This window comes from Daucus carota, chromosome 3 (genome assembly GCF_001625215.2).
Source record: "Daucus carota subsp. sativus chromosome 3, DH1 v3.0, whole genome shotgun sequence".
NCBI classification, from domain to species: Eukaryota; Viridiplantae; Streptophyta; class Magnoliopsida; order Apiales; family Apiaceae; genus Daucus; species Daucus carota.
In genome coordinates, this window is record NC_030383.2 from 46,805,370 (window position 1) to 46,828,010 (window position 22,641).

The following is a 22,641-nucleotide window of genomic DNA, read 5'->3' on the forward strand; positions in this document are numbered from 1 at the left end:
ATATAAACACTATTACACCCACTACTTTCCTCCACTATCTAAAATATATTATTAAATATTAATGAGTCCCACCACTCTACCCACTTTTCATCCAACTTTACTCATTTCTTACCCAATTTATTGGTCTCCGTGTCCCAGCCATTTGTATACAAATGACTGGGACGGAGGGAGTAGTAGTTAGAACTTAGAGCATCTCCAATGGGGGTGCCAAGAGAGGTGCTAAAATGCCATGTGGGATGACATGTCATAACAATCTTTTTGGCTACCCATTGGAGTGATAGGGGTGCCAAGCAAAGTTGCCAATTTTTGGCACCTTTTGGCACCCTCCCAAAATGAGAAAAATTCATTTATTGTCATGAAAGCCTATAATATTCTATCTAATTTTAGATAAACAAAATTATAGTATTTTTGACAACTTCAAGTGCCAACCATTGGAGTGAATATTGATAAGAGGGGTGCCAAAAATAACTTAAAAGAAAGAAAAAATAAAATATTAATATTTTTGATGAATAAGCATGTTTAGCAACTTTGGTTGGCATAGATTGGAGATGCTCTTATAAGTTGCAACTTGCACTCGTATCATCAGAAATTAACCCAACTCTGCATTTCAGTAGATCGTCATCGGTTAATTAATTCGACCTGTCTTTTTAACCATAAAATATTTGGCATAAAAATGTCACCTATCAATCATTTCAGTTACTACCAGTAGAATTATCATATTGACACAGTCCTCCTATATATATCATCAACCTGAATTACAAGGTTCTCTCCACCTATAAATACACACTCTTCTTCCTCCTGTAAAACAAAAATAGCTCCATCTTCCAGGGAGTAAAATAATTGATACTCGAGCTCCTTCCATGGTTACCATCTTCACACCATGCCTAGCTCCTCTCCAGATCTCCGCTTCTCCTTCTCCAGGTTTCCTCAACTCCTCCACATTTCACTCATCATACTATAGCAGAAAACTCCGGTTAAACAAATTTATTTATTATAAAATTTTGGAATTTTAATGAGTTGCAGGTGGTTTAAAATATTTGGACGCCAGAAAAGCGAGGAGGACGATGCAAAAGACTCAACTCCAGTGGAGTGCTACGCTTGCACACAAGTAGGCCTCCCGGTATTCCACTCCACAACTTGTGACCAAGTCCACCAGCCCCAATGGGAAGCCTCTGCCGGCTCTTCCTTAGTCCCCATCCGAGCCCGAGCCCCCAACCGCACCACGAAAATTCCCCGAACCTCAGGCCCATTCGGACCCGTCCTTGACCCCAGGAGCAAACGGGTCCAGAGATGGAACCGCGCTTTTTTACTCGCACGTGGCATGGCCTTAGCCGTGGATCCTCTCTTCTTCTACTCGCTCTCGATTGGCCGAGGCGGCTCCCCGTGCTTGTACATGGATGGCGGGTTAGCCGCGGTGGTGACCGTGATCAGGACTTGCGTGGATGCGGTGCATCTGTTCCATGTCTGGCTCCAGTTCCGCTTGGCCTACGTGTCCAGGGAGACTTTAGTGGTTGGCTGCGGGAAACTCGTGTGGGATGCGCGTTCTATTGCTGCGCATTATTTGCGCTCACTCAAGGGCTTCTGGTTCGATGCTTTCGTTATACTTCCCGTTCCACAGGTTAGTTAGCCACCATACTTGCATTTGTCGATTCCTATTATCAATTATTTCATCACCACAGGATGGACCACAAGTGGAATTGTTTTAACTCGCAAGTACAATAAACTTGACTTCTGATACCATGTTGCACATCGACAATCAACTTATCGAAAATTTACTAATCTATTGTCGTAGAAAAGGTTGTTTCAGACTTTCGAGTTAAAAAAAATTAATTTTTGTGTAACAGATTTATTTTTCTGTAAAATTAATTTTGAACAAGTGAAGTAGTAAAAGTTCCGACAGGGGACTAGGCGATCCCATGCAATTCCTCGGGGAAAACCCAAAAAGAATACTCTTCAAATGTGTTTAAGTATTAGTGCAGGAGAAAACTAAATCAGGGTTCATAATTTATTCGTGTAGAATGCAAATTATCTTGTAATTATCATGCGTATGTAGAAGTGAACTGCATACTACTCCCTCCGTCCCAATGAATTATATACATTGGGATTGGACACGGAGACAAAAAAAGTGTAAGAAATGATTGGACACGGAGACCAAGAAAAAGTGTAAGAAATGGGTAAAGTTAGATGAAAAGTGGGTGAAGTGGTGGGACCCATATATTTTTTTAATAATAGATTTGAGATAGTGGAAGAAAGTAGTGGGTGGAATAGTGTTTTTATTATTATAGAATGAAGATAGTGGGAGAATGTAGTATGTGTAGTAGTGTTTTATATTATAAAAAGTTGCTATTTTGGGAATGTATAGATATAATGGGACATCCCGAAAAGGAAACTGTATATAATTGATTGGGACGGAGGGAGTAGTATACTAGAGTACATATATAGGTTGCAAGTTGCAACAAGAATCAAGAATGTACCGGCATAAGCTCTGATATGCAGAGTGTCATCACGGGCGAAGATTTCCATGTGAAAACTATTGAACACAAAAAAGCCTGAATTGGAATAGTTTTTGTGGGCACTCAAGATTTAGAAGTATGTGAATCGGGACAAACACATATCTTTAAGCGTAGGTACTTGTTCTATGTTGGGATTGCACCATCAGCAATTATTGGATCCCAACTACTATATCAAGTCTGAGCTATGCCTGTCTAGCCAATTTTCTGCAACAAAAACAGAGAAATAAAGAAACCACTCACTTGACCTATTAATATCCGAGATGAAAAGATAATATACGATCAAGTAGAATTGCATAATTAGTTTGATCATGGGAGCTAATTTATATGATGTTGATAATATCACTTGCACTTGAATTGTATCAGGCTGTGTTCTGGTTAGTGGTTCCGAAATTGATAAGAGAAGAGAAGATAAAGCTGATCATGACAATTCTTCTGCTTATCTTTTTATTTCAATTCCTCCCCAAGGTCTACCATAGCATTTGCTTGATGAGAAAAATGCAGGAGGTCACAGGCTATATATTTGGGACCATTTGGTGGGGTTTTGCCCTTAATCTCATCGCGTACTTTATTGCCTCTCATGTAAAGTTTTTTAATTCTAAATTCATAATATTTTGCTGTAAAGTATATATTATCAGGACCAGTGACTGCGACATCTGACATGTATTTTTTCGTTAATTACTTTTTTTTTCCTCCTGAAAGGTGGCTGGGGGATGCTGGTATGTTCTTGCTATACAGAGAGTCGCGTCTTGCCTTAGGCAACAATGTGAGAGGAAAGCTTCATGTGATCTCTCCTTGTCTTGCTCCGAGGAGGTGTGTTACCAGCTTTTTATGTCAGCTGCGGATACACTAGACAATCCCTGTGGTGGTAACTCAAGCAGTGTGCTCAGAAATCCAATATGTTTAGATGTTAACGGACCATTCCATTATGGTATCTATAAGGGTGCTCTTCCGGTCATTTCCAGTAACTCTGTGGCCGTCAAGATTCTCTACCCCATCTTTTGGGGTTTAATGACCCTCAGGTAAACTATAAAATCAATTGATGCTAATCTAAGCATTTTTATGTTTCTCCGTAATTCTTGAAAAGTATGTTTACGTTTCTCATGTGTTGGTCACAGCACATTTGGCAATGACCTAGAACCAACAAGTAACTGGCTAGAAGTGGTATTTAGTATAACAAATGTGCTTAGTGGTTTAATGCTCTTCACTCTGTTGATTGGAAATATTCAGGTAACTTTATTGTCTATAATATCAATAATTTAGCATTAAGGACTCGGGTTGTAACAAAATGAGTGTACATTTTAAGGTATTCCTGCACGCGGTTATGGCAAAGAAGAGGAAAATGCAGATACGAATCAGAGACATGGAATGGTGGATGAAGAGGAGACAGTTACCATCTCAGTTGAGAAACAGAGTCAGGCACTACGAACGCCAGAAATGGTCAGCCATGGGAGGTCATGATGAAATGGAGGTGGTTAAAGACTTGCCTGAAGGACTCAGACGTGATATCAAACGATTCCTTTGCTTAGATCTCATTAGAAAGGTAACAAACTTGATTCTACTATCTTTCAAGACTATAAGTCTACATCTTACTAAATAATCCTTATGCTCATTGTTTTTTCTTTAATTGATTTGAAGGTACCACTTTTTCAAAGTCTAGATGATCTGATCCTCGACAACATATGTGACCGTGTTAAGCCCCTTGTTTTCTCCAAAAACGAAAAGGTAAAATGGATCACGGACACAATTATTTTTCCATCATCACTGTAATCACTCGTTAAGTGTTCTAATTGTGCTGCAGATCATTCGGGAAGGGGACCCTGTACCTAGACTTGTGTTCATTGTCAAGGGACGCGTGAAAAGTACCCAAAACTTAAGCAGAGGCATAGTAGCCACGAGCATTCTAGAGCCCGGAGGCTTCCTGGGAGATGAACTTCTGTCGTGGTGCCTTAGACGCCCTTTCATTGACAGACTGCCTAGTTCATCAGCTACATTCACTTGCCTCGAACCAACAGAAGTATTCGAACTTGGAGCCAACAATCTGCGATACATCACTGATCATTTCCGTTACAAATTCAATAATGAGAGACTAAAGAGAACAGCAAGGTTTTATTCATCCAACTGGAGAACATGGGCTGCTGTTAATATCCAACTGTCTTGGAGGCGTTACATTGCCAGGACTAGGCCTACGGTGATCAATCCTGTTACTGAAAATGGCGGCGATAGGAAACTACTCAAGTATGCTGCAGTTTTCATGTCCCTCCGGCCACATGATCACCTGGAATAAGTAGAAAATAAAGTTACAAATATGGAGGACAGTAGTTAATTTCTTATCAGCTGAATTGTTACTGAATATTCTGATCTTGGTTCTGTCAGGTTCATGCAAGAATAAAGTAGCACATGCTTTTATTGTATGTTACTATGTTATGTTATGCAAGATCTGTGGCAAGCAAGATGCAGGACTCAAGTATATGATGTCAAGACTCAAGATCAAGATTCTTACTCTTAAATAATTAATTTATTGAACTGGACAAAGCCCAGCTTAGATATCTATGCGAAGCAGACATTATGTAAGAGCATCTACATAATTATCTATGTTAATTAGTCTTGAAGTTTATACAACTTGTAGTATGTTGTTAAGCACTTAAATTATGATGATATTTTCTTAATAAAGATATAAAAACTGTTAATATATGTTTCTTCATTCAAGTGCTATACTAAGCAAATCAGAAAAGATATGGAAAGTGTCTCCGTGCCTCTTCCTAGATGCTCTAGACAAGATGGTTTGTCTATGAGGAGGAAAAAAAGAAATAGAAAAGGTAGAGGAGAAGGAGATGGTGTCTTTGCTCGGATGAGGTGAAATAGGACCCATTCACATTTATTATTTTGATACACTCTCTCTCATTCCTTCTCTCTTTACGTAAACTTAATAAATGCATATTTTCTTATCTTTATTATCTTGTTTTTTTTAATTAAAATTTATCATGTATTACGTATTAAGAAGTAATTACACACACAAACACACCTATTCTACCATATAAAATTTATTAATATAGAGCTCATGAGGTTACAACAGATTTATACGATTGTAATTATCATACAAAATAAGTGACGTATAATTTTTTAAATTGAAACTGAATGTACAAATTCTCATCAAATATAATGACTCATTTCCTTTATTTTAATGAGTAGGGTTAGATGCACATAATTGTGTACATAAAATTTGTACATAATGATGTGACAAGTGATGTGGTGGATTTGAATTGGGGTGATTGATGTAAATGCGTAAGGTCATTCCAATTAAAATCCACCACATATCATTTTGTACATGTTTTTGTACACAATTATGTGCACCAAGCATTTTCCTACTTTAATATTGGCACACACGACTCCGTGACAATATTTGTTATCAAGGTATTTATATATTCATTAAGGGTTCGTCTAGTGTGTGTTATGGCCACATGTTAAGCACTGACATTTTTAAAATTGGAGGATTTTAATTGATGTGGTTGTTGTAACTGCAGGGGGTCCACCATTATAAAAAAAATTAAGTCAATAGAAACCATCCAAATGCATAAATTTTGGGACTTAGTGCGTAACCGATTCACTGATCATGGTCAGATGAATGCATATACATTCATCGTGGTTTCAATTTTTTTCAATAAGCCTCTCTCATTTTTTTACGTTAGTTTTTGACACGTTTTTTCACACTCATTTAAGGTATAGTTTCATAGTATATTTTTTAACTTTTTTTTCCCTCTAAATATAAATTTAATGTTTATACTTTCATTAAAAAAAGAAATTTAAAAAAAGATTATATGAGAGCCTAAAAATACGTGCAAACAGTGAACGTAAACAAGCACAGGACGAGGATAGTCTAGTCTCATCATACCGGGTCCACCTACATAATATATATATTCATATATAATTCCTCTCCCATCATTCCTTCACTTCAAAATTTTCATCTAAAACTTCTTCCTCTCTCTTTCATTGCTAAACAATATGCAGAGGTTAGTACCAACTCGACCTCAATCAAATTTATTCAACTTAAATCTTAATAATTTCTCAGATTTTCAATATATTTTCGTTTCATCTTTATCTTTTAGTGATTTTTAATATAATTTCACCCACTTTTTATGTTCAGGTGCATTCCGGTGCCAAGACTAACAGGTTCGAAAAATAAAAAAATCCAGGACATTGGTATGGTGGAAGCCCCTGAATGTAATCAGATTGGTACCCCTGATTTTCATCCCACCCATTCCAACCCAAGTCACCACTCCACATGGAAATCTCTATCCAGTTCACCTCTTATCCCAACTGACCATCCAAACGAAAACTTAAGCAATCGAAATAAAAGAACTGAGCGGCGTGTCTTCAACCCACGAAGACCAAACATCAAACGATTGAACCAGTGCCTCGTGTTGTCACGTGTAATCTCCCTGGCTATTGATCCTCTCTTCCTCATCGCTCTCTCCATCACTGGTGGTGCTAAGCCATGTATTTATCTCGACGGGACCATGTTAGTGTTTGCTACCGTGCTGCGCACATGCTTAGATTTAATCCACCTACTGCATATCTGGTTGAAGTTTCGAACGGCTTATTTGTCAAAGGAGTCTTTAGTTATCGGAAGCGGCATGCTTGTGTGGGATACACGGTCCATCATTAGACACTATGTCCGGTCGCTCAAAGGCTTCTGGTTCGACCTGTTTGTTGTAATTCCGGCCCCGCAGGTGAGTTATCACTTTCTATTGACACCATATGAGTAGTTTGGTCATTTTGAAATTCTTGTTTGCATGCAAATACACCCAAATATTGCTGGTGGATACTTAGTTCATATTGCATTTATTGCATAACAAACTGACACCTTTGCATTCTATCTCTTTGGTCTTTTTTTATATTTTTATTTTTAAGGGAATTATTCTTTTCTCGGGTCATAAGAATATAATATTTTTTTTTTGAAAATAAGAATATAATATTTTTAAGTACACATGTTTACCTTTTATTTTATCTTAGACAAATAGTTTATAAATAGTTTTCAAGTATTTTTTATTTGATCGAAATTTAATTTTTTTTGAACATATCACGTTATGATATAATAACACACGATAGATTTCTATTTTGAAAACGCATTTTTATAGTTTGTGGGAAAACAATATTTTTGTGAAGAGAATGGAAAAATTATAAAATCATAGTATATATATATATTTTAAAGTCGAAGGAGCTAGAATATAAAGTATGACAAGGCAAGGCAAGGCGGGGCGGGGCGGGTGCATCATCAATTAATTGAGAAATGACAAACTTTGCAATTAATGATTTGTTTTTCATGCAACTTCTTTTGGTTCTAATCTTAATTTGGTTATACATAATACATCTTGAGATATATGTTATGTTATGATGTATCACATGACATAACATATATCTCATGATGTATTAAGTGTAGTCCAATTAAAATTAGAACCAAGAGAAGTTGTATGCAAATTAAATCATTAATTACAAAGTTTGTCATTTCTCTATTTAGTTGATGATGCAGAATATAATATATCATGAGATATATGTTAAGTTATGATGTATAACATTTCGGATATTTGTTTGATTTAATATTTAGTGCAAAATTTGATATAACAAAAGAGATTTATAATGTATAATGCAGATCTTATATTGGTTATTATTACCAAAATTACTGAGAGAAGAAAAGCCAGAAGATGTAATGATATTGGCTCAATTCATCTTCTTATTTCAATTCCTCCCAAAACTTTATCACTGCTTCCACCTAATGCATGGAGTGAGTAAGGTGGCTGGCTATCTTTTCGGCACCGCTTGGTGGGGTTTTATCCTAAATCTCATCGTTTACTTCCTTGCTTCACATGTACGTATTCACTCCATTCATACTTTGTTCCATCTTTGTAATAATAGTGAAAGATACAGTATATACTCTTTTCTCGATATTAAGATCTGGATATTTCAAATTTTGAACCCAACTTTTCTACCTGATTTTTTCATAAAATAATTATATGATGTATTATGATTAACTAGGTGTCTGGGGGATTTTGGTATATATTATCTATACAACGTGTAGCAGAGTGCCTAAGACAACAGTGCTATAAGAGCAACCAATGCGATGCACTTGCTTTAACATGTCCAAGAAAGATTTGTTATAGCAGTTTTACTCATTCTTGCATGGACAACTCCAACATGGAGGCAGATTTCTCAACTTGCATGGACCAAAATGGAGATTTTCCCTATGGTCTTTATGCCTTTGTTTTGCCTCTCATTATTAAGAACTCGAACATTGTCAAAATTCTGTATGCTAGTCTATGGGGTCTCGAGGCTTTCAGGTATTGAATAAATACATACACAATGCCTTACACACTCGCTCGCGCGCGCGCACACACACATATATATTCATTATCGGTATTTACCAATAACATTTGTCATTAACTTCTGTACGAGTTATATTTATAGCACTATGGGCAATAATTTGACCCCCTGGACCCAGCCGTATGAAGTTATTTTTACCATAACCATGGTGTTAGCAGGCTTAGCACTCTTCACTTTGCTAATTGGTAATATCCAGGTAAAAAAAAATTCAAAGATTGGTAAATGATTCACTTTTATTAGTTCATTTTATTGAAAATGTTAGAAAAAAGATACTGACTAGAAGATAATATTTAGGTATTTCTTCATTCCGTAACGTCTAGAAGGAGAAAAATGCAGATAAAATATAGAGACATGGAATGGTGGATGAGACGGAGAAGAATACCATATCACTTGAGGCGAAGAGTTTTGGATTTTGAACACCAGAGATGGGAAATTATGAGAGGCCAAAATGAGATGGAATTTACCAAAGATTTTCCTGATGGACTAAGAAGAGATATTAAGCGTTTTCTCTGCTTGGACTTGGTGCGAAAGGTAAGTCCTAATCTGCTTGCTAATTTCAGAAATTTCCTGTTGCAATAAATTCAATAGATTAACTAAAAAATATACTAGATACTAAATGCTATAAAAAATCGATAATCCAATAAACACAATGATGATATGAAATTAGAAATTACAAAGTAGTTACATCATTTGCTCAATTAGTATAAATTATCATTATTTGTGAAATTGACGTGAGGACATTGTGTAAGGTTATGTTGCCATGAATGATATTTAAATCCTAAAAGAATCCTAATGTGAAGTTTAGAGGTACATGTAAATATTATAAGTAGAAGCGGGTTACTCATGATGTGTAGTTTTATCGCAAATATTGTTGTTCGATAAGTGTATTTTTTTTTTCTTTACATGATTGTGATCGCGCAATGCGTATCTTTTGGGCCACTAATATAAATATTTTATGTTTATTTGTAAGCGTATAGTTTTATTTTACCATAAAAAGAATAACTTGACAAAATAGTTTTTTAAGATAAAATTATATTTTGTGCCGGCTCTCAATAAATATGGCATCTTCTACTTAGCTCTACTTGCGATGACTAGAGTGTGCTTGTTCATGTTAATAATTATATACTTGTGACATTGTTTGTATCTAATTAAGTATTGATTCAAAAGAGATTCTGTTCAGTTTGATATTGATATAATGCTCTATTATGATGTTTCAAGTCCCATTGTTTGATGATTTAATGCTCTGTTATGATGTTTCAGGTACCATTATTTGACCACTTGGATGACCTTATTCTCGATCATATATGTGATCGGGTTAAACCTATGATTTATTCAAAGGATGAAAAGGTACTTTTAATAAAATTTCTAACTAATTATGTTTAACTCACACTTGACGATATCTTAATTTATATACATCATACACAGATTTTTAAAGAAGGTGAACCAGTAGAACGTATGATGTTCATTGTAAGTGGTTGCGTTCGGAGAATCCAAAACATCACACAAGACATGGTAACAACTAGTTTGATTGAACCTGGTGGCTTTTTTGGAGATGAACTCATATCATGGTGCCTTCGTCGTCCATTTATAGAGCGTTTTCCAGCTTCATCAGCGACTTTTACTTGTGTGGAGGCAGTTGAGGCATATGGCCTAAATGCTGATCATCTTAAATATATAACAAAACATTTCCGTTACACATTTTTAAGGGACGAACTTAAGTACAAAACAAGGTATTACTCTTCTAATTGGAGGTCATGGGCTGCTGTCAACATACAATTTGCATGGAGGCGTCATTTGAGGAGGGTTAGAGATGATCATGATATTCGCGGGACAGGTAGTGGCAGTGGTAGTGATGGTGCCACAAGTAGCAGTGACCAGAGACTTCGACACTATGCAGCGATGTTCATGTCGCTGAGGCCTCATGACTATCTTGAGTAGTCAATATGCAGTAATCATATTGTTTGTCAATACTTAAAATTTCAGTTTTCATGTTTATGGATTTTTAACTTTATAATGAATAAAATAATATGACATGTATGATGTACCCAAACTTACTTTTATCTGAACAACTATGTTTTTAATATTAATGTATCTGAACATTTATATACCAATAGAAACATGGATTACGTGATTAATTATGATCATATACTTATTAATTATCTCCTCAGTTAAACCAACATTTTATTAAGTTTATGCTATTTTACATAATAATTAAACTAAGTTAATTTTGTAAACCTTATATTCATTTATTTTATTAGTAAATGACACTGAAGTTGAAGTATTTATGAACAAATTTATTTCAAAATATGAACTTTTGAAAAAATTAATTATAAAATTGCTAATATTACTGATGTCAGTAACAATATATGTATCTTTTTTATAATCCACATGAAGGGGGTGTTCAATTCTATGATTAACAATACTAACATTACTTATGTTCTATTCTATAAGCCAACTGATATCTACTTGTATATTTATGATTCATTTTCTTAATCCAAAACAAATTCTACCTTTCACATGTTTTTGATTTTTTTAAATCCTTAATAAATATTTCCTACATGTTTTAATTGTAGAAGCATATAAATCACACCGTCACAAATTATTTTTATCCAATATATTTTCTTAAAGAACATACTAAATAAAAATTATATTATGCACAATATTAAAATTAATAAGCTAAATTTATGTGAGGAACGAACACAAAAACCTTTTTTTAATCCAAAACAAATTTTACCTTCTGCTTGCATGTTTGTGATGGGTGAGGTTCAAATTAGAACCAATATTATAATTAGAACTTAGGACCAAACACATCCATTAGATGAATATGAATTTAATGGTCATGATCTAAGCTATACAAATATAAATTAAAACTACATGCTATTAAGATACCTTACCTTATATATAGATCATTATTACAAATCATAATAATCATTAACTATATACTTACTTACAATAATAATTAATTAATATATATGCATGCAAATCAATCTACAACAACATGTGATTCTCAATCAATTTTAATAATATAATATTACAAAACATGAGTTTTTGTTGCGGTACATATAACATTACAAAACACGAGATTCTGCTCCAGTACATATTGAGCTCATATAATATTACAAAACACGAGATTCTGCTACAATACATTTCTTGCTCATATAATATTATAAAACGCGAGAATTCTGCTGCAGTACATATCTAACTCATATAATATTACAAAACAAGAGATTCTGCAGCAATGCATAAAATAATAATAAATAAAATCAAAACATACACACTCCCACTCTTCGTATGTTGGAATTCTGTTGCAGTATATGTAGATAATAGTGTTATAAAATCATAATTGTTGTATTCGATTTATTCATATATTACGATTCCGCAGCAATATATAAATTAATATTTATATATGTATATATCATTTTATCACACGAGATATTTATACTATACTATACTATAATAAGTCAACATAGGGAATAATTTGTAGTCCAACTCTTTAGTTATAATTTTTGGTTTGGTACTCTCCATCTACAACTACAAGTTTATCACACGTAGAGGTCTATTACTCTTACATTGTTAAACTGTTTCAAATACTAAAAACACTAATGATAATGTATTATCATATAATATTTCATAAAAAATTTTATAATGATGTTAAAAATCATTTGTAAAAATCATTTTGTAAAACTTTGTTAATATCAAAATATGAATATGTTAGAGGAATAAACGAAGAGCATACGATTTCATGAAAAATATTTCGAAAGATATTTAAAAGAATAACAAAGAGCTGATCATGATAAATGATATATTGCGAACAATATAACAATACTACTAAACAAACACGAAGATAAATGTCAGAAAGACCGTGATCAAAAGGACCAGAGGTTATTACTTTACAAATAGTTCTGCCTTAAAAATAATATAATTTTATTTTTTATTTTTATTTAATTTAAAATTATGATTTATTTTTATTATTAATAAATAATCTTTTTTATAATTTTAAATATATTAAGAATAAATTTTATAAAACAATTGAAAAGTTCTCAGTCCGTTGCACCATTTATACAATCAGAGTGCTTGTATTGTTTGTCTGTTGGGTAGCACCCAGGTTTCAATTGCAGCCATCAACGGCGTATACGTTGATCACAATTACTTACAGGTACCGGCTATTAATTGTTCGTATTTGTATATGTTGCATCTATTAGAGTCGTCATTCTCGTTGTATTGTATTGTGCTTGCTGAGAATTGTTCGATTGAGTTTGTAAAAAGAGATAATTAATTGTAGAGGCATATATTGTGACTAGTTGATTTACATATATGATTTTGAAGATGGAGACAGTAAGGGAGGAGACTGATTTGAAGAAGCCAAGGCGGACAAAAGATTCTGTGCTTTTTGTGTCTGATGATGAATTGATGATAGTGATTCAGATTATTACGGTAGGCTTAAGAATAAGCCAATTCGGACAAAAGATTATGTGTCTGATGATGATAGTGATTCAGATCATTACGGTAGGCTTAAGAAGAAGCGGAGTCGGACAAAAGAACATGCATCCGATGATGATGATAGTGATTCAGATGATTATGGTAGGGTTAGGAAGCAGCAGCTAAAAAATGACGCGAAGTCTGTTAGTTTTGTGTCCGCTGGCGTTGTGATGCACAATCAAGAAATTGTTATAAATTCGCAAACTACAGACGATAGGCCTTCTGCTTTAGGAAAAGTAAAGGCAGCTGAAGAAGAAGAAGAAATGGAGGATGATGATTATTTGCCAACATCTTTTGCGCTTAAGATTAAAAAAGGTGCACAGTTGCGGCGGCAGCAGAAAGAGAAGGACAAGTCGGAAATTAGTCTCAAGTCATCCCAAGGGGCAATCAAGGAATCGAACAATCTTGGTGCATTCGAACGACACACCAATAGGATCGAAGTTGATGAAAATATTGGGCTACAAAGGAGGTGGCCTCGGGAAATATGAACAAGGTATTGTGGCACCTATTGAGGCCAAGTTTCGGCCTCAAATGGCTTGTCATGAATACAAGGAAGCTCCTTTGCCTAAGGAACTGGAACAGAAGAAGTCCATACCCAATGCACTGCAGTCCTCAGAAAATCAACCGAAACAGAAACTCTGGTCTAAACATGCACGATCTAGGAAGAAAAAGAATAATTATGTTACCGCCGAAGAATTGCTGGCCAAGACAGAAGAGCTGGGGCAGGAGACTGTTCAAAAGGTGTTTGATATGAGGGGACCGCAGGTTCGGATCTTGACAAACTTGGACAACTTGAATGCTGAAGAGATTGCCCAGGAAAATGATATCCCAATGCCCGAACTTCAGCATAATGTCAGATTAATCGTCGATTTAGCTGAGCTTAATACAAAAGTTAGATCGAGTTTTAAGAAATGAGAGGGAAACAGTGGTCAGTTTGCAGCAGGAGAAGGAAAGGCTCTACAAAGAGGTTGTGAATTCGAAGAAGCAACTAGATAATATGGAGGAGATAGTTTATCATCGACAGTATAGGCAACATAATCTTGTCAGGAATGTTGACATTGACCTCTCTTGCAAAGTTATTTGGGAACTTGCAAGAGAAAAATCCTGATGATTACAAATTGTGCAACTTGTCGTGCATTGCATGTTCGTTTGCTATGCCTTTGTTCATAAGGGTGTTTCAGGGATGGGACCCACTTCAGAATCCCACACACGGGTTGGAAGTTATATCCTTGTGGAAAAACCTATTGCAAAGTGATCTTACTGCTCCCGGTTCACCTTATGCGCAGTTAATAATGGAAGTTGTTGTGCCAGCTGTTAGGAAATCAGGCACTAATACTTGGCAAGCAAAGGAACCAGAGCCAATGATTCGATTTTTGGAGTCATGGGAGGAGCTGCTGCCTATTCCTGTTAGGCAGACCATATTAGAGAATGCAGTCATGCCCAAGTTGTCAGCTGCTATTGAATTGTGGGATCCTTGCAGGGAAACAATGCCGATTCATCTTTGGTTGCATCCATGGTTGCCATGGTTAAGTCAGAAGTTGGAGATCTTCTACAACACAATTCGCATCCGGTTGGAAAGTGTGCTTCCTGCTTGGCAGCCTGATGATATCTCTGCATTCTGTATATTGTCGCCTTGGAAGACCGTTTTTGATTCAGTCAGCTGGGAGCAGCTAATAGACCGATACATTATCCGAAAGTTGTTGACTGTCATGCATGAATTTCAAGTAAATCCAGCTAACCAAAATCTTGATGAGTTTTACTTGGTTATGACTTGGGCTACTGCTATTCCCATTTCCAACATGCTTTATTTAATGGATGTGTTCTTCAACAAGTGGCAAGAAGTTCTGTACCACTGGTTGTGCTTACGCCCAAACTTTGAAGAAGTTACAAGCTGGTATGTTGGTTGGAAGGAGCTTATCCCTCATGAGCTTCTGGCAAATGAACATATCCGATACCGTCTAATTGTGGGCCTGGAGATGATGAACCAAGCTTTTGAGGGCATAGAGGTGGTAAAACCTAGTAACATTAATTATTATGGGCAGCCAAAGCAAAGACAGTTTGGGGCTGTGCAAACAGCATCCTATAATCCTCAACAAGCTTCTGCCACCCCAGCTGGTGCAACACAGATAGGGGGTGTGGGTGGCAGGAACGAGATGAGTTTTAAAAGATGTTATTTTGTTCTATGCGCAGAAGAATGGATTATTATTTAAGCCTAAACCTGGCAGAGCGCAAGACGGTCATCAGATATATAGCTTTGGTAATGTTAGCATCATAGTTGTCTCCCTTAACCAGAAGGTATTTGCACAAACTGCGGAGAGGTGGTCCTTAGTGTCACTTGACCAGCTTCTTAAGTTGCACAATCGTTTTGTTCCAACGCGGCATTAAATTTTCAACTCAAGCAGTGTTTCTGATTATGATTATCAGTGATTCATTGTTACCTCAGCTGCAGTGACGTTATCATATGTATAAGATTGATGATCCTATCATTTGAGGTTGGCTTTTCTCTGCAACTATTTTTTTTAACCTTCTAGGACGGTGCTTGTAATTATTATTATTTTTTTGTTTATTGTTGCAACTCATGCTAGTGACACCTCAAACATTCCTCCATTTTCTGCTGACCACAGCTTTAGGAGCACTATCTATTGTTTTTGAGTTATAATAACATTAGTTTTGAGTATGCGGTGACTTTTTTGATGGATATCTGAATCTTGCTTCTTTTTTTTTGTATGTTTTGAACTAACAATAGATGCTTTCTGAGCCATTTTGTTATGCGTCATGGTTAAAAATAAAACCTGTAGTTTAAATAAAACCATTTTGTAATGTTCTAACGAATTTTTTATGATAGTGACACCTCAAACATTTCTCCATTTTGTTATGTTTTAACAAATTTGTGCAGTGTTCAGTGATCTTGTTTTCTTTGAATTTCTGAGATGAATTGTCAAAAATTAAACCTGCAGCATAACTTTTGCAATCTAGGCTAGTATCTATCTACTCTATAAGAAGGTTCTGCTTCGCTTGATAATCAAGTTTTCACTTGTATCCCTTGGGCCAAGGATCTCTGGAGCACAGATTCCTTTTTAATTGGACTATCCAAATAGTGAAGGTCTCCCATTGGAAGGATCTTTGAAGAACCTGAATGAGTTATTAAAGTTTATTACTTCGTATTGAGTAAAACGCTTAAAAAATAACAACATATCATAAACCGGAACTTTATATACAGAGTGACAGTCATAAGCTGAAGTACATGGGTATTGATGCACTTGGTAGATTGATAAAGATAAGTCCAGACATTGCTGAGCAGCACCAACTTGCTGTAATTGACTGCTTAGAGGTAAGGGATGTCACCAATATTCCTTTCAGTGTTTAAAATGCTCTTACCTTGACAAATATTGGTTTTGATTGGTTTCCTTCCCGTTTGCTTACTAGTTCAGGTTTGGGAATTAGTTTATATAAATAAATTTTAGTCTCAAACCTTCATATCAGCTTTCCTTTCGGTTACCAGACCTCCTGGCGAGTATATTGATATGTTTCAGTTAAACAAGTAAATTTGAATTTTAAGTGTGATTAATATGTCCTTTACTCTTTCCGTCTTTATGTTTGATGCTTTAGATTCCTTCGTCTCGCGTGTGTGTTTACCTCTACATATATCTGCGTTGTAATATTGGGCGTCATGTTTTCTGTGTCTTCTCTGTCTAGCTAGTGCTACCATTATGTGTCATAATCCTTATGTTAAGTTCTGCTTTGGCCTTTTGTATGATAGGAGGTTAATAGTAATTACTGGGGAAGTGATTACGTACCCTTATATCCTTTACATTGTTATTAGAGACCTTAATTCTTACATTTAAGCTGCTTGCTGCTTCTAATTCTGATGAAGAACAAAATAAAAAATGGAACGCATTGTAATAGCTATTTATTTCAGTTTTGCCTGTATCTGTGATTGCTGTAATATCTCCAATTTCATTGTTTTTTGTTTACAGTGAATTGCCATCTAAGTTTCTGGTTCTTACCCAGCTCAATATATTAATATTTGGATATTCACAATATTTCGTCCTACTCAGTACTTTACATTTGGGTTGGACATGAAGGTGATTGGTAAAAGGAAGGAGGAAAAGTGAGTAAAGAAGTGGTATTAACCAATAGTTAACTAATAAAGGACAGCAGATTAGAAATGGAGGAAAGCAGTAGTTCCAAATAATTTTTAACTTATCAAAATTGTAATTTATAGAAATGTATAAAAATTCTTTCGGGTGGGAGGGGGGGATAAAAAATTGGGTGGGACGCAGGGAGTATGTACTTTTACCTTGCCACGTTAAATTGCTAATGTCTGTTAATAGTGTTGACTGTTGAAGTCGTATTTGCTTCATGATACAGAACCCAGATGACACTTTGAAACGAAAAACTTTTGAACTTCTATATAAGATGACAAGTCCTCTAATGTGGAAGTCATCGTGGATCGAATGATTATATATATGTTAAACATCAATGATAGTCATTACAAAACCGACATAGCTTCCAGGTGTGTTGAGCTTGCTGAGCAATTTGCACCAAGCAACCATTGGTTTATCCAGGTACACCATCGATATTCTTAATGTTGCTGATAATGTATCATCCTTTCTGTTGACAGCATGTCCTTTCTTGTTTGCCCTACAGACCATGAATAAAGTCTTCGAGCATGCTGGTGATTTAGTAAACATTAAGGTGGCACATAACTTGACAGTTAACTGAGATCGTCTGCTGTATGTTATCATTATGACTTTATCTATCTACATTTAAAAGATTTTCCATGCAAGTAATTGTGGCATCTTCATTGTGTAAAATTAATTTGTGGAGATAGTGCCTGTATGTGCTTTGAGAAGTTTTTGATGATTGATGCATGGTTTATTTGAGGTTTATGGATGATTACCAGACATGCCATTTTATTTATAGTGATATATAGAAATTAATGAAATTGATGATGGAAATGTTAAACATATTATAGACGTACTGCAATGATCTCTAAAGAAAACACTGTCGTAGATTGAATTGTCACCACAGTTTGGATATTTCCCTAGACACCCAAAACTATCATTTGGTTTCCACTTCTGAGATACAGTTGTAAACCTAACTAGACAGATGTGTTTGTTCCAAAAGTTTGCCATTGAGTCTATATATAGTATGTTTTCATGTGCTTAAATTGTCAGTTGAACCGAGCTATTGAAGGCCATTATCTGTAATATGCCAATGATGCTGTTCCATCTTGTTTAATTTTGGCAATTTACTGTAAGTTTGGACAACATATTCTGTTTCTTCTTTTCTGCTTTTGTAAGTGGGAACCGTTTTTCTGTGAGCAGGTGGATTCCTATTTGCGCATCATCGGTGAACCAAAACTCCCATCAGCATTTCTCCAGGTTGAGTTCTGCCTATTAAGTTTAGCTTGTTCATATTGATCCTGGTTCTATGATTAATCGCAGCTATTGTATTCGTCATCTTATTTTCTGTTTTGGTTGCAGGACATATGCTGGGTTAGATGGAAAATATTCTGCTGCTTATATCACTGGAAAGCTATGTGACGTGACAGAGGCACATTCAACTGATGACACTGTCAAGGTGATATTGGTTCCAACTTGTTTAGTCGTGCACTAATCTGAAGTTGTTTTTATATTCTTTTGTAGATATTAATATATATATGAGAAACTAAATGATGAGCAAACACCTTATCTGTGCAATTCTTGGATCTGTAGAGGGATCAACTTCACCGTGTTTAAAATTTAAAAGGTGCTGGCTGTTATGTGTTTTATGCATGGGGTGGATGCTCTCAACCTTAGTATTTTTAAATTTATAAGCATCTGGAGAACTAATCTGGTGTTTTTGGTGTATTGAAATCACTGTTAAATATGTTAATTGTACAAAATTACAATTTATACCAAAAGTATTTAATAGGAATTTCCAACTTTACAAATGTGTGATTATCTTATATGTTGTGTAGGCATATGCAGTAACCGCGCTTATGAAGATATACTCCCTTGAGATAGCCGCTGGGAAACAAGTTGACATGCTGCCAGAGGTTTGTGAATTGTGATTTTCTTTCCTTCCCACAGTGCAAGTAAAATTTTCAACCAACAGTTGAGCTCATATTTGTATTTCCAGCTGGACCTTGTACCACATGATTATTATTTAATTTCTAAATTCCTTTTTTCAACATTATATCATGTCAGTATGTCACAAGTTAATTACAAGTCTCATGCCAGATCACCGGCAGTCTCTATCTCCAACCTGTTACAGATTTTATATATTTTGTATCTCCATTCGTTTAACAGCATAGGACGTGTTGATGGCTGGTTTATGGGCATAGCAATTGGTAATAACCCTAATACTCTATTATATTTTCTCAATATAAATTTTGGTGGACTTGATGACTAAGGAATTGAAAGATGTCTGGATACTGGATATATATGACCAAGGAATTTTGTTTTCCAAATAAATGAATTGCATTTTTGTCTTGTATGACTGTTGACTAGTGAAAGCTTTGGCTCTGCTTGTTATGTGCTTTATATTTTTTTATATGATGCAGTGCCAATCTTTAATCGAAGACTTATGTGCATCGAGCTCAACGGATTTGCAACAACATGCTTATGAACTTCAAGCAATTATTCGCTTGGATGCTCAAGCTCTTGAGATTATATTGCCACTGATGCTAGCTGTGAAGACATTGATTGAGGTAACCTGTAGTATGATATTGTCTACTACTAGTCGAACATATATTTTTGGTTGGATAGTAAGTTTTATGTCTTTTAATGCACGAAGCTTCATTGCTAGTTTGATGCTTAGCCCTATGAAGTTTATGCTGTGTTATCAATTAAATAAAAGTTATACTGTATTCGTGCAACAGATAGTATGTAGTATGTAGCTAAACGCACGTCTCTTTTTCCCTAGTTCACGAGTCAGTCATCCTTCTGTACGTTTACCAATCACATAACTTTGTGTGTTAATAACATTTTAATTTTAATACAATCTATTATTTGCTTGCAGAGGCACAGCTACAAAAATTTAACCCACATATCCAAAATATATAACGCCTGCTATATGTGTCTGAGCTATGAACATTATTTATTGATAACTTTGTGTATTTAGTCCATGTAAATCTTGATAAAAGTAGCCTCATATAAGTTAAACTAATTTATGAAGAAGCATGCACTTGCATAAATCCACTTCGAATTCAAAGAATTAACAAAAAACTTTTCTATTGTTTCCAGATATAGTAATTGGTATCGAGAAAGAGTACGACTTGACAAGACAATGATTGAACATGCCTTTTTGACAGTTTGTGCATAGCAAATTATGCTACATTGCGGTTCCAATGCTGTGTTTCTTTGTGTGTTGGGGGTTCAAATATGTATCATGGCACTATGTGAAGATAAACTGGAAAACTTGCACAAAAAAATGAACACCACCAATTTTTTGAGGACAGACCAGCACCTGGTTTTTGTGCCTGAGATTGTGCAACTTAATTGTCATAAATGTTGTCCTACCCATACTTCTGGGCTCACTTCCATCAGTAGATATTTAGTTTTCAATATTTTGAGCAGGGTTTAATAAACAAAAGAGGTTGCAGATGAACTGCCCTGTGTCTTTTAGAGGCGCATTATAATATATCTAATAAAATTGACAAGGAAAGAATAAAAAGTCTGTTCATAGGTGTTACTTTAAGCTTATAACATATAGACACCGTGTATTACTCCCTCCGTCCCCCTCATTTGTTTACATTGGGGGACGGGGGCTCGGCACAAATTCTAATGCTCTCATAAAACGTATTTTGATAAATTATTTTTAACTTTTTTTTCTTCTGAATAAAAATTTGATGTTTATATTTTTATACAAAACAGAAATTTTTTAAAAATAAGTTATCAAACTATGTTTTATATATGTGCGTTAAAATGCGTGTCGAGCAGTGCAAAAAAGACTGTAAAGAAATGAGAGGGGCGGAGGGAGTATATGTTATGAACTAAAGAGAATTACCAACATATTTAATTGTTTTAATTTTCTTGTTTTAGTTTTTTTTTGGTATTTGAGTTATTAATTGTAATACTGAAACCGTAACCCTGATTTTTAATGTTAAAAGTGTAGTAAAAAATTAATTCAGATATTATCAATAATTTTCCATCACTCACAATTTTCTATAAATGCCTTTATGTTATTGTCATTTTAATGTTTAATGTGGTGTAGTGTTTTTACATGTGGTCTTATATGACATATACATATTTTGAATATATGTATATGTACATGTGTTCATATCAATCTTTAGTAAGGGGACCGCCACGCCTCTAGACTAATCAAAAGCACCTGATTTTATGTCGCTTACAGTGAGATGACTGGCAATGTGCCAAGTAATCTGATCGATCCTAGTATTGATGATAATATGAGTTCAGGTCTATTAAATGCAAGCACCAATTTTTACCATGGTGCAGGTGTGGTTGCACAGTCGCCTAAATCAGCAAATAAAGGTCCAAATCTTAAAGATGCTCTACAAAAGGATGCTCTTGTGAGGCAAATGGGTGTGACCCCTACAAATCAGAATCCCAACTTATTCAGAGACTTGCTTGGCTGAATATTATAATGAAGGCAATCTTTAATTGTTGCAACTTGCTGATCATTGAACATATTGTACAATGTCACAAGCTAAACTTGCCAGGGGAACCACAAGTGCCATCAACATCCTGAGCCGCTTTAAAATTTTTCTACAATGTAGGTTGTATGCATGGTAACTAAGGAATTGTTTTGTAGGGTGGTATATTGTTATCAAAAATTGATGAATTGAATTTTTGGCCGCTGCTTGAATCAGACAGTTCTTTCTTTAATGTGTTCTGTTGAGTGCTTTGATGGCTAATTTCACCAAGCGCCACAGTCAGACTTGGGTGGGATTATCCTCTGTTGTACGGGTCCCTTTTTCTTCTTCCTGATATTTTCAGTATCTTTTATGTTGAGACAACTTTTCCGTTGCATAGTTATATAATCACCATTTATAAAGGAACCAATTGGTTTAGTTGTATATGAATATTTAGTGATGTATTCTTGCCTGAATTTGCTGTTTGCAAATAGCCTGTGGTGGACGGGTAATGTACGTAGCCATGTTAAAGTTTCCTCGTAGATTTTTCTTATTGCCATTCAATTGCCTATTTAACTTGGAGGTTTTGAAACAACTTGGGTGGCGCTAAAGAGAGAACCATTCTTTAAAATAGAACCATAGAATCACTAAGGTTCCGCTGCAGAACTCTAAATTTTAAATAGATTTTTAGGA

At 35.2% G+C, this 22,641-nt stretch overlaps 2 protein-coding genes and 1 pseudogene across 3 annotated transcripts; all 3 read left to right on the forward strand.

The window, feature by feature from the left end:
- The first annotated feature begins 694 nt into the window (after positions 1 to 694).
- LOC108211064 (cyclic nucleotide-gated ion channel 2) lies at positions 695 to 5,045 on the forward strand. 2 transcript variants are annotated; one of them, XM_017382551.2, is made up of 8 exons: positions 695 to 921; positions 1,024 to 1,618; positions 2,877 to 3,092; positions 3,213 to 3,532; positions 3,629 to 3,740; positions 3,817 to 4,053; positions 4,149 to 4,235; positions 4,312 to 5,045. In XM_017382551.2, the coding sequence occupies exons 1-8, from the start codon at positions 881 to 883 to the stop codon at positions 4,795 to 4,797; spliced, it is 2,094 nt and encodes a 697-aa protein (XP_017238040.1). In that variant the 5' UTR covers positions 695 to 880; the 3' UTR covers positions 4,798 to 5,045. The 2 variants fall into 2 exon arrangements, with proteins under 2 accessions (XP_017238040.1, XP_017238042.1); XM_017382553.2 differs by lacking the exon at positions 2,877 to 3,092.
- Positions 5,046 to 6,465: 1,420 nt separating this feature from the next.
- LOC108213546 (cyclic nucleotide-gated ion channel 2) lies at positions 6,466 to 10,928 on the forward strand. Its single transcript, XM_017385351.1, has 8 exons — positions 6,466 to 6,520; positions 6,655 to 7,240; positions 8,161 to 8,376; positions 8,544 to 8,845; positions 8,973 to 9,084; positions 9,183 to 9,419; positions 10,149 to 10,235; positions 10,314 to 10,928. Exons 1-8 carry the CDS (start codon positions 6,513 to 6,515, stop codon positions 10,824 to 10,826), a joined length of 2,061 nt encoding a protein of 686 aa, XP_017240840.1. The 5' UTR covers positions 6,466 to 6,512; the 3' UTR covers positions 10,827 to 10,928.
- Positions 10,929 to 12,937: 2,009 nt separating this feature from the next.
- On the forward strand, positions 12,938 to 22,374 carry LOC108212561 (septin and tuftelin-interacting protein 1 homolog 1-like; annotated as a pseudogene).
- Positions 22,375 to 22,641: the final 267 nt, after the last annotated feature.

Bases quoted from the DNA above. Each gene is read 5' to 3' on its own strand.
- LOC108211064 (XM_017382551.2), top strand. From the start codon at position 881: ATGCCTAGCTCCTCTCCAGATCTCCGCTTCTCCTTCTCCAG. The intron at 1,619-2,876 runs GTTAGTTAGCCA...GAATTGTATCAG, and splicing joins TTATACTTCCCGTTCCACAG to GCTGTGTTCTGGTTAGTGGT. The intron at 4,236-4,311 runs GTAAAATGGATC...ATTGTGCTGCAG, and splicing joins TTTTCTCCAAAAACGAAAAG to ATCATTCGGGAAGGGGACCC.
- LOC108213546 (XM_017385351.1), top strand. The intron at 8,377-8,543 runs GTACGTATTCAC...ATGATTAACTAG, and splicing joins TTTACTTCCTTGCTTCACAT to GTGTCTGGGGGATTTTGGTA. The intron at 9,420-10,148 runs GTAAGTCCTAAT...ATGATGTTTCAG, and splicing joins GCTTGGACTTGGTGCGAAAG to GTACCATTATTTGACCACTT.